The following is a 12,771-nucleotide window of genomic DNA, read 5'->3' as shown; positions in this document are numbered from 1 at the left end:
TCGATAACTGAGATGGCCAGGGCAGCGGGAGTGCTGCGTGAGTCACGACTGGTACATTAAATTGCAATGGTAATTAGGTAATCAACGTATACACGTCAAAATAAAAATACAAAATAAGTTGCTTATGTATCTTACGAGTCATCATATTTGAGATGAATACAGATTATTATATCGCGCTAGTGCCCGTGAGCCTTCGTGACTGCACACAGCTGTTCTCCGGTTTCTCCCATCACTATTATATTTATGGGGAATTTTGTTTGGCGGTGTTGCGTTCCCCATAGAATGCAAAAATAAAACGCAAAAAGGTTGTTCACTAGGAAATCAAACGTGAATCATGGCCACGTTAGTGAAGCCCAAAAAGGAGGTGAGTCGTGGCCAATAAGAAGTTACAATCTAAAGCCTAAAATTCAAATTGCAGAAGAGCAAGAAGTCTTGCAACAGGGAACCGATCCAAAAAGAAGAAGAAGAGGAGCATGCTGAGTTATCAACAAGTGAAGAACAAAGACCATCGGAAAATGTGTCTCTGCTGGAGGAGTTCCAGCGAGTGGCGGCCTTGGCCAGCAGTTCCAGTGGCGAGGCAATCATAAGCCACGAGTGCTGTATTTCCAGCGATGTAGCAGAAACGCCGCAAGAGCCAGAAACACAGGAACCCTCAGAAACGGAGGCCCAACCCAGTGCCCCAAGTGCCCCGCCCCCGTCGACTGTTCACATCGTTCAGTACCCCAACCTGCAGCCCATGCAGATGTCCAACGCGCGGGTGGAGGAGCATTCTGCTAAGATTGTGTACCGACAGGCGGAGTCTCCAACGGGTTTCGCTCTGGCCAGAAGTCACATTAAACCATTGAGTACGGAGGAACTGCGGCAAATCTACGATTGTCCCGATCTGGAGCTGGCCAAGCAATTCGAGTTGGAATTCCTAATGAACTCATTGCTGGAGTCCAGCGAGGCGGATCCTCTGTATGCGGCTGTAATGGAATACTATGAACTGCAGGGGAAGATCACCTCTAATCTGCACGATGTAGAGAAGCTGCGCAAGGACTGCACCGAGTCCCAAAAACAAATCTGGGTCCGCCAGCCAGTTACACGTACTTTCAGTGGAACCTGCGGCGATGGCAATGTGGTCCAGGAATCCATCACCTACGAGTAAGTCAAGTCTTACTTCTGGCACGAATTTTTCACCAAAATCTCTTTCGCAGTGTGATAAAGGTGGATCCCATTAAGCTGGAACTGGCCCAGACGGCTTTAACTGGCCTATATGACATGGTGTGCCACGCGTATACCAACAACGCGATTACAGCCAAGATAACCAAAGTAAAGGTGGACCAAATAATCAATGAGCTGCTGACCTATCCCAATGTAGATGACCAGTCGGTGGTTTCATTGAAGTACACACAATCTGGACAGGCACTGGAGTGCGTTTCCCAACTAAGGCGAGCCATTTCCATACTTTTCAGCTTCGTTCGCAGACCCAGTCCAAATGCAGTAATTCAATGCTTTAGAGAAAAAAGTGTGAGAACATATCTAATACCTTATTACCCCATCAGAATTTCGACAAAGACCTCAAGGAATGGCTGCGCAAGCTGATTGCTCTGCAACTGTTGCTGGCTACCAGAGAGGATCACTGGTTCCTTCTATTTAACATCTTGCGCTGTCCCAATGGTGTCGGATCCTGGGCCGCCCAGTTCCTGCAATTGCCTGGAACGCGAGCAGGGCGCCGTGGGTCCCAACAGAACGAACTGCCACTAGAGCTTAACTCTCCCGAACTTAACCACTGCATGGCTGTGCTGCAGATTTTGCTGATGCCCGTGAAAAAGCGAAACGAATATCTCAAGAGTCAGACTCAAGCTCACCGCGAACTTTCTGCTACGGGAGCCACTGATCGCTGGATAGTGGTGGATTCCGATGGCGAGGACTCGCACACACCCGCCGGCGAATGCGTAGGCCTGAAGGAAAGCGACCTGATCGCACTACTCAATCAGTTGCCTTTCGAGAAGATCTTTACGTGAGTTGGAATGCCTACATGTGTAATTTGATTTGTTTTTAAAATGGCTAATCCTTAGCTCGGCACTGCGCATTGAAAAATTTTTGGACGACTATATTCTCGAACCGGATATGATCACGGCCCAACAAATGCTGTCCGTGGTAATCTTTTTTTCCCAACTGGTCAAAACCATGGGTGAAGGATTGCTGACCTACAACAACGAGCGATATAAGCAACTGGCAAAACGACTTGGTCGGCTGGTCCGACATACCCTGCAATACGTGTTCGATTACAACGAACTGTTCATGTGAGTACTATATCACGTTAATTTGTGTTTATTTACTTAACTACCGCGCAGAAACAACAACCTCTTCAAATCCTCTGAGATGTACGAGCGCATTCAAGTGGAATTACAAGCCTTACTTGTACGCGCCTGTGGCTACATCTACCGCACCCGAAACCTTGGCACCTGGCAATACTTTTCCACGTTGCCCTTCGCCACCTTGGATGCAGAAGTGATCTGGCACTTGTATTACTATCTAAATGTGGGTTTTCCCACGGATTTGGCCAACGATTTAGTGAGCAATGCGGAGGCAGCCTTTCAAGCAGAAGACTTCTGGCGCAAATTCGATCTAGCGAATGCCGACGTGGCGCCCGAGGATATGTACTACCTTTTGCAGACCTTTTTTGAGATGGCCAATGAACGAAACCGCTCTAAGGATGGAAGTCTCGTCAAGGCAATCTGCCTGCACATCTTCCACATTGGATATATACATCAATCCACGAGGGAAATTTGCTATAAAACTGCGCGTGATATGCTAGCCAACTTAATGGATGAGGATTTGTTTAGTTGTTTATTGGTTCAGCTGAAAATGCGATACGGAGAAGTAGATCAAGCGGCTTATCTTTTTAAAGCTCTGCCCCTGGAAAACTGGCACCCCAGCATGGATAGCTTTGAGGTGCTCTCAAACTGGCTTCTTCACTTTGACTACCAGTCTTCGGAGAGTCATTTAGCTCGTTTGATCATCAGTCACTTGAACTGGGGATTGGACTGCGAGGGCCGACTTTTCCTGCCACACAACATACACGTGAGAATGGCTCACCTAGTGAATGAATCTCTAAATAAATACGCTCCGGAGGTTATTGGTGCCTCCGGCATTTCTGAGAGCGTGCGTCAAGTGTCTTCCCTCATTGATTCCACGCAATCTAGTCGAGAACAGTTTACGAACTGGTGCTGGCGCATGGTCTCCGTCTTGCGGCTTCATCTGATGGACCAAGGCGTGGAGTCCGTAAAGCGCACTCTCCAACATCCCACAGAACCACTACTTTTTATTCCCGAACTGGAACGAATGGAGTTGATCTTCCAGGGTGTTAATGAGAACAGACCCCTGGCTTTGTACGTGGGTATGTTGGTCAGCCTACATGGCCATTCTATTCCGCTGATCTGCCAGCACGGATTTAACCTTCTTCAGCAACTTCTGCTGGATCACCGTCACGCGGCCACAATTCGCTGCTTGGAGTTAATCGTACCATTGTTTTTGGAAACGCCAGAAACTCTGGCCAATTGTGAAAGGTTCGCTGTTGAATCGAGAATTTGTTGATTCAATAGTATAATCTATTCCAATTCTAGTTTTCAGAGACTTATGACTACTCTACTAAACGCAGATCGTACCTACTTAAAGCTGGCTAAGGACATGGTCTACGCAAATTCGATTGGCCCCATTCTGGAATTACTAGATAACATGTTGCACCATCAGATTATCTCGTACACAAAGTAAGCCCAAATTTTATCATTCATTTTTGAATAGTTACAAAGCTATATTATTTTGTTGGGACAGCTATGGACTTTGCTCACCGCTTAATCTTCTCAACATCTGGCTCAACTGTTTTACCACACTGCCAGGATGGTCGCAGAACTCCAATTTATTGTATCTTCTTGACAGAATGCTACGTATCTCGTACCAGTTTCCCGACTGCCGTGCTCAAGCTGTTGAATTTTTCTACAATTACTACAAGGTAAATAATCTAATCAAGGATGCGTACTTGAAATTCTATACAGCTAACTAATGTACATTTTGTCTACACCACAGGATTGCACAGAATGGAAGTCGGCACCTAAAGGATCAGCTCTAAAAGCTTTCTTCGGCGGACAGTCTGTTTCTCGCATTCCCGTAATCTCGCCCCAAAACTGCTGGCTGAATTTAGTGATTCTTGAGATTGAGTTCCGTCTAGTAGACACGCGAATCTTTCCCGAACTTTTGCGACAAATTTCCGCTCAACCCGTGGAAGTGGCTCTCAAAAAAACCATCTCCTTGAGCAAATCCAACAGCTTTCCCGCCAGCCAACTGGTGATATTCAAATACGCCCAACTGCTGGCCAGCATGGACAGCACTCACGCCCTATTTCCTATCGTTTGTCAAAAATTTTTCGAACTCTATCTGTGGCGAGTGCCGACAGAAAACGAATCGCTTAACTTTAGTCACAATTTTGGGGTATCTGACAAGTTTTACGAATATAATGTGCCTTTGATGAAGAGTATTAAGTCCCAACTGAAGTCTGCTGACTCGTACTATTCTGCGCTAGCAACCAAAAACGCCAGTGATGATGCCATGGCCCACTTCTATCGAAATTGTTGCAAGCTAATGCAAAACTGCGCGCTTTGGCTGGAGGAAACTCAAATAAATCACTTTACCAGTGATGCAGAGCACCTGCCCGCCCAGTACAATTCCGAGAAGCTGCGCGAACTGTTAAGTGGTCATGTCAGCCACTGGACGGAGTTCCTGTGCCTCGCTTCGTTACGCAAGGAGCAACGCCATCAGGCTGATCACTGGGCCCGAAAAGTGATGAGACTTCCCAACCAAAAGGCTCCCAGGACACCAGTGCAACCAAAGCCGCGACAGCCGCCTGCTCAACACATTAAAAGCCTGCTACATAGTTACGAGAAGATTGTTGAGAATCCAGTGCATGTTTGTGTGGAACCTACCAAGACGCCGCTGATCGATGCAAATATTGTTACTCAGATTCAGAAAAAAATGAACACGTTGAACTCAACGGCCAAGTAAGAAGCAAACTTTTTATAGTCAGTTTTTATAATCATTTAATTTTTAGCAACTACCATTATAAGACGTCCGAGTTAAATTCGCTGAACCTGAACTATTTGGAAAGAGTGCCAACACTCTACTCGATGATTCCCTATGAAGAAACCAGGCGAAAGGAGTGCACATCCCTGCTCTTCAAGCGAAACTGTACAGCTCCTGCCCACATAAAACTCACTCCGGAGCATATACGAATCAACGACGTTATATCCCGAAAACAAACGCAGAATCGAGAAAGGCATGATAAAATTATTGACGATCTATTGTTGGCCATGAATGTAGACAGTTTTGCTCAAGCCCTCGAGGAGTTGGGCGTCTGTATCGGTGCCCTACTGGTTGCCCCGTTGGAATCAAGAGTCACGCAGATAGGCGTGCAGGTGTTCTATCACATAGTGGATAACCTAAACGAGGTGACAATGAAATTCCAACCAACACATGACCTGTACTTTCAAGTATTGGAGAAGCTTGGGGTGAGTAATATATTTGTGATTGCCAAGATGTCATTTGATCAATTGTATTTCTCAGATGTTTCTGGAAGCAGACCAGGCCACCCAGGGATTGGCGGTTCTTCGTCTGGCGCTCAAACGACCCGATCTTTTAGAGCTGCTGGCCGGAGTCTTTGTGCCCAGCCGCACTGACGTGGATCACTTTCTGCCCATGTATGAGTTCCTTATTGACTCGCATCTCAAGCACTGCGACACACAGACTCTGTTCGTACTATTCTCGAAATTCGACCTTTTGGGATGGATGGAGGCCTATCAGCCAAAACTGAGCGAGATCAACCGTCTGCTTCTGCTGGTTCTGCAGGGACTGGAGGCATGGTCTCAGCCCGATAGCAGTCTTTTACAAGATCTGTTCCGTAGGCATCTAGTCCATATTTTTGGTTACGATTTCCCACAACACTACGGCGAGGTAATGCAGCTCGTTCTGGACCGCACGTCGGATCAAAAACTTATGCCAGTTGTTCTTGTGGACCTGTTAAACGCGTTGTTTGTCCGCTCCAACTGTCTGGTGTTGTCTTTGGAGCAAAGCGAAGTGCGGGTGCACGAACTTGCCTTGGACTTTGCCCGACATCAAAAGTTATTTACCCTGAAGGCGGCAACGGACACACTTCTGCTGTTATCCCGACATTTTCAAAAGGAGCGCCTCCATCATGGACTCCACGGACTGTATCCCAAGCACAAGGATTATTGCCAGGCGCTGGTCCTGTGGTTCACCTCCTTCGGTCATACGCTTCTCGCTTCGGCCATTTGCAGCTATCAGGCGCTACTAGCTGATCAAAGTAAGTTGGACACCATTTCCGCAGTATCTATATATTAATATTTCCTCTCCGTTTTTAGTCAGCGATATCGTGTTTGGATCTATTGTGGAGATGTACAGCCCCTGGCTAATCCCCTATACCGAGGAAACGGTTAGTGGCGTAGCCCACTGGATTCGCCAGCTGACTCCTGGACAAAGCCAAGTGCTCTTACCATGGAGCGAGCAGCATGTGAGCAGCTCCAAACTCATGATCCGTTCCTTCGTTGCCACCATATTACAAGTAGTGCAGTATCTGCCTTCGTCGAACAAGATTCTGGAGCACGTATTCGCCTGGTACGTGCATCACTTTGCCCAACCGAACACAGCTGGCCACGTGCTGGCGCCCATTCACGAGGGATTGGCTCAATTGCCCTGGGAACGTTTCCTACCACCGGCACAACACGTGGAGCTGCTCTATGATAGCCTGCAAAAATTTCTGCCAGAGTCACACGCCATGCTGGGTCACATATTCATTCGAATTGAGTGGAATAATTGGTTTGCCCAGATGCCCCAGCCAGTGTCGATTCTATCCCGACTTTTCAACATATTCGTAAAGATCGCCTTCGAACCGAACATTCACATTCACCCCAATACGAGCAAGATTCTGGAGGATGCCATTCATTATCCATGGCATTTGGTGGAATACAGTGAGCTGGAGCAGCTGCTCAAGTGGTTCGTGGCCAGTGTGGAGCCAGCCATTGCCCTGAAGATCCCAGCCGAGAGTAACTATGCGGACCGCGCTGTTTTGGAGTACGTAAAAGGGCATGAATGTACATTTTTCCTTAATTTATCCAAACTGTTCATTGGTGCAGGCTCCTTCGCCTGGCTTGTGCCATGTTGCCGGAACGCTCTGCGCAGGATGCCATTGTTCTGGGTACCGCCAAGCGCATGCTCTACACCCGGTCCATGGTCCGAATGCAGCGAGCATGCGGAGCCAAGCACAACAAGTTGTTGGCCACGAAGGAGGGCGAGCGTGCCTTTAGTAACGCATTCCTAGAGCTGCTGAATAGCATCGACGGAGCCATCAGCAGCTGCAGTGAGCATCGTACAGTGGAGGAACAGCGTAGAGAAGCAATCAACCTGATGCTGGAGCTGGTTGCGCCCACCCAGACGCAGAGCCAGGAAGTGTCCAAGTATAAATTACTCGATAGGTCTACATTTTCAGTCTAACCAATAACACTTACTGGTTTTCAGCATACACATAAAGGCTCTTGTTTGGTGGCAGCAGCGTTGTTCTCCGGGCAACCTGGTCATGTGCTCCACCCTGCCCGCCATCGGTCACCTCAACACATACATCGCCAGCATTTATTCGCTGTTGGAGACCAGCATAGAGAACTACTTTCGCACCGCGCCGGAGAGCGCGCCGTGGCACGCGCCCAGCTGGCAAGGTTTAATAGAGGCACTGAGCATGTCGCTGCCGAAACTAGACCTTATGCCGATCATGCAGGGCAGCTACTTCTTCTCCCTGCATGTTTTCGTGGTCTACAAGATGGAGGAGATCGCGACGGATGGGGATAAGGTGACCTTCTTGCAGGACCTCACCCAGTTGCTGGAGAACTTGAAAACCAGCCCACTGACAGAACCGCGGATGGCCCTAGTTTGGGGCGTGGTCATTGCACGGGGCTGTCAAATTGCGCAGATCAACCAGCAGGTGAAGAAGCCACTTCACATGCTGGCGAGGCACCTACAGATTGCATCAACTAAGGCAGAAGGCTGGGGCGATGGTCTGCTGGGAGTGATCGGTCTCAAATCGGAGGTTATTACCAACAGGTTTGTTTTATGAACATTTAACAATGAAAATCCGTAGGGCTTACATTGCCGAATCAATTTTCAGACGAAAAGTGCTAACCCGTTGCTTGGCTTGCGTGATCTTCTCGCTGTTTCCGGCCAATCGGGACCTTCGTTTGCCATCAGACGAGTACGAAAGTGCGCTCCGGGAGCTATCTATGCTGCTGGCCAACAAGAAGTTCACCGACATCAAGCCCTTGATCGTTCGGGCCGTTAGCCTGCTCAAGGAAACCACATTTCCCGATATCCGGGCCGTACCTCATATGGTCTGCCGACTAATCAGCATCTTCTACGAGGAGAGCTACCTGACAACCATTCCAGAGGTCTGGGACTTTGACTTCAAGTTGATTGCCACGTAGCTTACCGACCAAGAGGATTATTCTAACCATCTTAACAGCCAGTTGTGTTATTTTCCAGGTGTTATATATCATCTAACTAGGTATAGGGTAAATAAAGTGATCAATTTTAAGCAATTTTCAAAATTGCAAAACACATAATCGTGAACATTTATTTATTTATCCTAATACAAATACTTCAGGAGCCATAAACTCAATATTGGTTTTAAATCTTGTAGACTATAACTTTATTTGATATACATGTCTCGAAAGTGCATACTTGAAGCTATTTGTTTAAGCGTAGTTACAATGACATCATCGACAATCATGACGGCAATAATCCAATTGACGGCAATGTACAAGAAATTTAATGATACAATTAAATGAACTTTAAACAAAATATAAATACGTAGGGCTAGACGAACGATAACAAATGAACATGAAATGACTACTCTTAGGTATTGCTACATGAAAATATAAATAACGATAGGGCTTCGCTCGGAACGAGCAAACTGAGGCGAAGGCAGCCGGGCTCCGCTTGGCAATCAGTCTTCTACGGCAAAGTTGGACAGCTGCAGGTGCTGAAGGTTGTTGCGTGCATCGAAGTATCCCGTATCAGTGGGATTGTCTGGTGTTGGGACAAATGGTGGCTCGGTATTGCCAATATTCTCCCAGTCGATGCACGCAAAGTGACGCATTTGCTGCACTTCCTTTGCGGCCGGTCGCTCATTGGGATCCATGGTAAGGAGCAGTTCCACAGCCTCCATGGATTCGACGGATAATGCCTCATCACCTTCTGGCCATTCGATGTCTGCGAGGCATTAGTAACAAAAATATATATGCTAGGTATAAGAAAACTCTTTAAAAACACTAAACTCACTCTTATTCAGAATGTTGTCAAATACTTTCTGAGGTGTCTCGTCGTTGAAGGGTGGAATGCCGGTCATGAACTCGTAGAAGCAGACGCCCAGAGCCCACCAGTCGACAGCAGGACCGTGACCTTGCTTCAGCAGTAGCTCCGGAGCCAGATAATCGGGTGTGCCCAAGATGCGTTCGTTAGACACGCGAGCACCGCGACGCACTGACTTTGGCGTGCGGAATGGCGTATTGATGTTTACGTTTTTCGGCGTCTTTGGTAAGTTGCCGGCTCCATGATTGATAGGCGACATCGTTGGATCGTCTGACAGTTTCAGGTGATACTGAATGCCTGACATCTTATCTGCGGCCGCGTGCTCCCGTTTCTTGTTTTCGATGGACAGGGGAAGAGCGAACCGAGTGGCCTTCAGCTTTCCGAGAAGACCCCCATCACGACGTGGTAACTTCTGGGAAGATACAGGCGTAGAGAATACCACGTTGGCCACGTTTGCTTCCGGACCAAGCAGATGAGTCATAGGCAACTCGTCATCGGATAAGGAGCGCACCTTTAGCACACCACGGATCGGCGAGGAACGGGCCTTGCGCTTTTTGGGCGTGCTGCTGCCAATATTGAGGATTTCGATTTCTTGCGTAAGTCCGGTGTTGGTACTCCCATTGCTCGAACTGCAGCCATCGGTCTCCAAGCCGGACATGTTGTCGGAGCGATTGACCAGATTGATCTTTCGCTTCATGCCGCGCAGGAAGTCGGGGCGCTTAAAGTGCTTGGACAGATTGCGAAACGGCGAGTTCATGTTGATGCCGCTCATCTCGTTGCCGTTGGTTATGTTGTAACTGCGCGAGTAATCCGAACAGCTAAAGTCCTCCTTGGATTGGCTCAGGTTGTCCCCATTTTTCTCAATCGACGAAGCCGTACTCTCGCTATTCAGATTCAAGTGGCAGCTGGAATAGTCGTCGCCCTTGCGACTGGACACTCCTGAATCCTCCTGCACCTTTGAGATGCGATTTCGCTGAGGGAATAGTAGAGGTAGTTATTAACTGGACTACGTGGACTATGTGGCTTACATATTAAACTTTTTTAAATTTGGTTAGCATTAGGTTAGTTCTGCGAAGAGGGTTATAGAATACAAGCATTTAATACAGAAAGGGACACCGCACAAAGGACAGACACACACTTATGCACATGCCAACGCACCTCGTCGACCGATCGCCTGCGCACCATGGAAAACTCAAACGAAGCCTCGCTTGCGTTATCTATCTTGGGCAAATGTTTGCCTTCATTGGCGACCATGTTGCTGCTGTCTTGCTCGGCCAGCTTGCAGCCCTTTCAGAGAATCAACCAATTATGCAAATAAATACAGAGGTGACGGGTTTGGCCGAGTTTTAGCCACTCACCTGACAGGGGACCGCATCCAAGACGAATTCCACGCGTCGCTTGCTGGGGATCGCATTGACCGCAGCATCATCATCTTTAGCCTCCAGCGGTGGTGAGCACTTGCTCAGGTCGGCCGAGTTACAAGTGTGGAACGAACAAGACGAGCTGCTGTCCTGGGGCTGAAGATTCAGAAAATACTATGTGAAGTAATCCGCTTTAATTACATTAGGTTTTCCCACACTTACGTTGGTAGTGCAAGTATGAGTAATGGATTCATTGGCCTCCTCGGCAGAAAAGAAGGGGGAAACTCCAGATATCTTGCTGTCGCTCGTTTTTTCTGCATCATTGAGCGAAGTGTCACCCTCGCTATCCGAAAGCTCCATTATCAAACTTTGCTTGTTAATGGCCTGCAGCAAGTTGGATGTCCCCGTGGTCGCCAGGCCCATTCCGTTGCTCTGCGCGCTTGAAACTGAACCGAAGTCCTGCAGTTTCTTCTCGGAGCCAAAGGACAGGTGCGAGGTGAGGGACAAAAGCTGTCCTGGCGTGCGGGCGTTTAAATTCGGTGAGCAGTTTATAAGGTCTGATATTTCCAGATCTCGTCGCATATCGATCTTGCTCAACCCAAAATCCGTGAGCTTCACATGACCACTGGCTGAGAGCAACATGTTGTCTGGTTTTATGTCTCTGTGGACAATTCCGTGCTGATGTAGATACTGCAGCGCCATTACCATCTCGGCCACGTAGAACCGGGCCGTGGGCTCGTCAAAATACCCAAACATGGCCAGTAGTGACTTGAGATCCCCGCCCACCATGTACTCCATCACCAGGTAGACGTAGGAAAGCGATTGCAGGGAGTAGAAGAGACTGACACAGAACTGGGAGCGGGATAGGGCCAGGGCATTCCGCTCGGTGATCACCTGGGACACCATGTTCTTGTTGATCATCTCCGACTTGCGCATCACCTTGATGGCGAACAGCCGCTTCGAGTCGTTGTTCTTGTAGCCCAGGAACACTTTTCCGAAGGCGCCGCGGCTAATTGGCTTAATGATGACAAAATCCTTGATAGTGGGAAGCTGTACGAGGAAGGAAATGAATCCATTATTATGCAATGAAATGTTAAAACTGCTGATAGTTGATAAAAATCATTCATTTCTATAACCCATGATAGAATTAATGTCTGTGGATAAAAACGGGCAAGGTAAACAATTCAAAACTTAAGTTGATTCTAGTTTTCAGAAGAGATCTTAGAATATATGTATGTATATGTAAATACATATATAACTGGATAGAACAAGATAAGTAAATAGACAGTAAGAGGAAATGAAGAAAGGAGCAATGTAAAAAACAAGATAAATAAAACTGTAAAATTTTGATTGTAAAGGAATATCATACATAACCGAACATAAATAACACAAAAATATGATTTTTCCATTAAGCCTTTACAGTTTACTGCTCCTTTAATCCATTTACACTATGTTTTTGGCGCATTTCAAATTTTCTTCAGGACTAACTGTAAACCACCCACGTGTGGCAATCGCCACTCTGCGATTCCTGTGCTTACCTTAGCATTCTGGGAGTGATTCTCCGGCTTGGTGGTGAGGATGTTGATCTTGTCCAGCAACTGCTGACTGTCGATCAGCGAGTGGGTCTTCTTGGGGGTTTTGTAGTCGATGTGGACATCCGATTGCGAGGTCGCATCGGCGTTTTCCATATCTTCCAGGTTTCCAACGGTCAGAGAGCGATTTTCTCGCGGCTTGGCACAATATATACAATTATCGTATAGGGGTACACCCTGTATATAATTCGATGTGAACGTAGCGCTATTAGCTTGTTTATTGCATAGTTTTTATTTTAAACATACATTTAAAACAGCGCGTCTATTTTCTACTACCTGAACTAGGGGTGGAACTAATTCGATTATTAACACTTATATCGATGTTTCTCGAAATTTTATAACATCGATGTTATTGCAGTAACAGAACATTAAAAGAATTGTTTATTAATATTAATGTGTTTTAAATTAAA

General features: G+C 47.1%; 2 protein-coding genes across 4 annotated transcripts; one reads left to right on the top strand and one right to left on the bottom strand.

Moving 5' to 3' along the window:
* The first annotated feature begins 195 nt into the window (after window positions 1-195).
* Window positions 196-8,660, top strand: LOC6554092 (ectopic P granules protein 5 homolog). The gene is made up of 15 exons (XM_001979568.3): window positions 196-364; window positions 419-1,143; window positions 1,197-1,482; window positions 1,545-2,002; window positions 2,061-2,288; window positions 2,340-3,554; window positions 3,612-3,755; window positions 3,820-3,997; window positions 4,072-5,039; window positions 5,090-5,546; window positions 5,602-6,358; window positions 6,417-7,125; window positions 7,188-7,508; window positions 7,570-8,145; window positions 8,210-8,660. The coding sequence occupies exons 1-15, from the start codon at window positions 335-337 to the stop codon at window positions 8,520-8,522; spliced, it is 7,365 nt and encodes a 2,454-aa protein (XP_001979604.2). The 5' UTR covers window positions 196-334; the 3' UTR covers window positions 8,523-8,660.
* A 58-nt stretch (window positions 8,661-8,718) lies between these two features.
* LOC6553862 (serine/threonine-protein kinase greatwall) lies at window positions 8,719-12,702 on the bottom strand. Of its 3 annotated transcripts, none has more exons than XM_026976006.1 (6): window positions 12,308-12,702; window positions 10,992-11,819; window positions 10,767-10,925; window positions 10,567-10,695; window positions 9,379-10,381; window positions 8,719-9,309 (listed from the first exon to the last, which is right to left on the bottom strand). In XM_026976006.1, the coding sequence occupies exons 1-6, from the start codon at window positions 12,455-12,457 to the stop codon at window positions 9,044-9,046; spliced, it is 2,535 nt and encodes an 844-aa protein (XP_026831807.1). In that variant the 5' UTR covers window positions 12,458-12,702; the 3' UTR covers window positions 8,719-9,043. The 3 variants fall into 3 exon arrangements, with proteins under 3 accessions (XP_026831807.1, XP_026831809.1, XP_026831808.1); XM_026976008.1 differs by lacking the exon at window positions 12,308-12,702 and adding an exon at window positions 12,190-12,283; XM_026976007.1 differs by lacking the exon at window positions 10,567-10,695.
* Window positions 12,703-12,771: the final 69 nt, after the last annotated feature.

Source organism: Drosophila erecta, unplaced genomic scaffold (assembly GCF_003286155.1).
Source record: "Drosophila erecta strain 14021-0224.00,06,07 unplaced genomic scaffold, DereRS2 tig00000000-arrow-pilon, whole genome shotgun sequence".
In the NCBI taxonomy this organism is placed as follows: Eukaryota; Metazoa; Arthropoda; class Insecta; order Diptera; family Drosophilidae; genus Drosophila; species Drosophila erecta.
This window is presented reverse-complemented; position numbering and strand designations above follow the sequence as displayed.

Excerpts from the sequence above, each read along its gene's own strand:
- LOC6554092 (XM_001979568.3), top strand. The coding sequence starts at position 335 with ATGGCCACGTTAGTGAAGCCCAAAAAGGAG. Across the intron at positions 3,555-3,611 it reads ACTCTGGCCAATTGTGAAAG|TTTTCAGAGACTTATGACTA; the intron begins GTTCGCTGTTGA and ends TTCCAATTCTAG. Across the intron at positions 3,756-3,819 it reads CAGATTATCTCGTACACAAA|CTATGGACTTTGCTCACCGC; the intron begins GTAAGCCCAAAT and ends TTGTTGGGACAG.
- LOC6553862 (XM_026976006.1), bottom strand. The coding sequence starts at position 12,457 with ATGGAAAACGCCGATGCGACCTCGCAATCGGATGTCCACATCGACTAC. Across the intron at positions 10,926-10,991 it reads CTCATACTTGCACTACCAAC|CCCCAGGACAGCAGCTCGTC; the intron begins GTAAGTGTGGGA and ends CTGAATCTTCAG. Across the intron at positions 10,696-10,766 it reads TGGATGCGGTCCCCTGTCAG|GGCTGCAAGCTGGCCGAGCA; the intron begins GTGAGTGGCTAA and ends ATTCTCTGAAAG.